At 33.1% G+C, this 2,467-nt stretch overlaps 1 protein-coding gene across 1 annotated transcript; it reads right to left on the bottom strand.

Annotated features, from left to right (window-relative positions):
- Positions 1–989: 989 nt before the first annotated feature.
- Tsp_12938 (conserved hypothetical protein) lies at positions 990–2,105 on the bottom strand. The gene is made up of 4 exons (XM_003368279.1): positions 1,980–2,105; positions 1,751–1,831; positions 1,479–1,628; positions 990–1,016 (listed from the first exon to the last, which is right to left on the bottom strand). Exons 1-4 carry the CDS (start codon positions 2,103–2,105, stop codon positions 990–992), a joined length of 384 nt encoding a protein of 127 aa, XP_003368327.1.
- Between the last annotated feature and the right edge of the window lie 362 nt (positions 2,106–2,467).

The raw sequence follows: 2,467 nt of genomic DNA, 5'->3' as shown, positions 1-2,467 counted from the left end.
CAATTCCTTGCACTAATCATAAGATTATTTTACAATATGGCGTAGTTTCTGAGAAGCATGGAATAAGTTTCACCGTACAAACTGCTGGATTCCTCTCATGATTCGAACAAATTCCATACATGAGCCCAATAGATCGACATTGATTGTGAATTTATTTAATTTCATAGCATTTGTAATGAATTTGAACTCTAGGCGACAACATATTATGCTAATTATGCAAATCGGCATTGTATCATTGTTACTTAGCGAAAGGAAATTTAAATAGCCACACATGTGGTATCCATCAAATGCGTAATCAATGAATAACATGGCAATTTAGATCGCATTCCATGAAATGTTTGCCTTTTAGCAAAATAAACACTTACAACGCTTACGTTTTGATTCGACAAAATAAATGATTATTTAACAGTAATAATTTCAGGAATTCAATGCAATTGATCGTAAAGAAATACGATAAATTAGTAGAAATCTAACAGATTTGATATCAATTCCACACCTACTAGGTATTTCCGAAAGGAACGTGCGGTTCTTGGTTGCCTATTTCTCTAGATATTGGGAAAGAACTGGGAAGCTGACATGTGTATTAGGATAGGCAATGTGCCAGATTTAAAGACCATTTATTCTACAACTACTTTGTAATTTCCTTTGGAACTTTGAACAACACTATCAATAATCAATGCAAATAGTTATCAATCCAAAAAAGAGTGAATTTTGAAAAATATTTTTCGCCTTCTTTCGAAAAAAAAGTTGATCTATAGCCCATGAAATTTACAATATTCGACTTTATGGTCATCAGTCGATCAGTAATGATTAGAGAAGTATAACAAATTTACTCCCGCCGTTCCTAGTTGCATAATTCTCGAGAAATCCTGAAAAAGTGGCTTGCATAAAGTGTAGAAAGCCATGCTGAAATGAACATCTGCTCAGCTATTGTGAGCATTGTTATGTTAATCCTTGCACTTCCAAATAAAGGAAGATCAACAGATTTATTACGTAAACTTTGTTGAATTTTTCAGCTAAAATAGACTTAAAATTTATTTCAAATAGTGAAATTTTAATCAAAATACTTAAAATTACTTTAACAACGCATATGTAAATCATAAAATATGAAATATCGATTTCCTGCTCAATACTTTTCCATATGTTTACGTTAAAACTATAGAAAAAGTTTAGAAAAGCGTAGTCGGTTTGGAACCAAAAAAAGACTATAGACCTGAATTTCGTATCAGAATGTGCAGAATAGCGTGTTGCACTCAAAACTGTTATTTGTTTCACGAATTTTACAAAATAAGTCCACACGAAGAAAGAAACTGAAAAATGACGATCCTTTAACGAAAATGTTGTCGCATTTTTTGCCAATAAAACACTTTGAAATTATGAAAATTGAAAATGTTTTGATACCATCATGTACAGCATACTTTGCACTATCCAATAAAACAAATTTCATAAAACTTGAACATACCTCCAGCTTTTTACACGTGTTTTTCTAAAGTGGGATGTGCCACATCCGAACAATCCACCAACGTATCTTTTATATTTACGATGTTCTGTAGACCGAACAAAAATTCCTGGAACCTTTCAGCTTTTATCAAAATATGTCGTATTGTTTCAAAAGAGATGTCACAAAGCTTCATATTATAAAAATGAAAATTGACAGAATGCGGCGAAAAGAAAACCCCCTGGTGTGTGCTACAAACCAACAATCCATCAAAGGGTTAGCTATGCATTCCTTGCTAGGCAATGTGCTAACTTTAGAAGCCCATTGTTCCTCAACTACGGCACACACATCGCCCAAACTTTGCATATCATTATCATTTATCAATGTGAATTCCTAAAAAGCACAAAAAAGCTTATTTTGAATAAAAGTTTTTCACCGTTTTTCAAAAGAAAGCAAGTCTATAGCCCATGAAATTTTGCAATTTTCGAGAAAATCCATGAAATCCAAAAATGGACTTAATAAATATCAATGGATCAGAAACAATGAGAGGGGTACAACAATCGCATTCAGGCAGTACTGCGTTGTCCATTTCTCGAGATATTGCGAAAGTACTGGGAAGATAACCTATGTATTGAGACCTATGCAATATTCCAAATTTAGAGGCCATTTATTCCACATTTACTGTGCCGTTTACAATGAAACTTTCCATAAGATTATCATTGATTACTGTAAATGTTTAACTAGCAAAAACAGTGCAATTTGGGAAAAACGCTTTTCACCGATATGCACGGAAAATACAAGTATATAGCCCACGAAATTTCTGAAACTTCCAGAAATACGATTTTCTCTGAAAATGGAATTCATCGATTGGCGACAATTACAGGAGCACTAGATATTTATTTCGGCTGTTCCACATTGCGTAGTTCTCGAGACATATCCTAAAAAGTGGATGGATTTCCTACGTATGAAAATAGGCAATATGCCAATTTTAGAAGAAATTTATTCCATTTCTATTCATCCATTTAAACT

The sequence above is a fragment of the Trichinella spiralis genome, assembly GCF_000181795.1.
Source record: "Trichinella spiralis strain ISS 195 chromosome Unknown Scfld2776, whole genome shotgun sequence".
Classification (NCBI taxonomy): Eukaryota; Metazoa; Nematoda; class Enoplea; order Trichinellida; family Trichinellidae; genus Trichinella; species Trichinella spiralis.
This window is presented reverse-complemented; position numbering and strand designations above follow the sequence as displayed.

Excerpts from the sequence above, each read along its gene's own strand:
- Tsp_12938 (XM_003368279.1), bottom strand. The coding sequence starts at position 2,105 with ATGGCCTCTAAATTTGGAATATTGCATAGGTCTCAATACATAGGTTAT. Across the intron at positions 1,629-1,750 it reads AGGAACAATGGGCTTCTAAA|CTTTGTGACATCTCTTTTGA; the intron begins GTTAGCACATTG and ends TATAATATGAAG. Across the intron at positions 1,017-1,478 it reads ATCCCACTTTAGAAAAACAC|CTGAAAAATTCAACAAAGTT; the intron begins GTGTAAAAAGCT and ends AGTCTATTTTAG.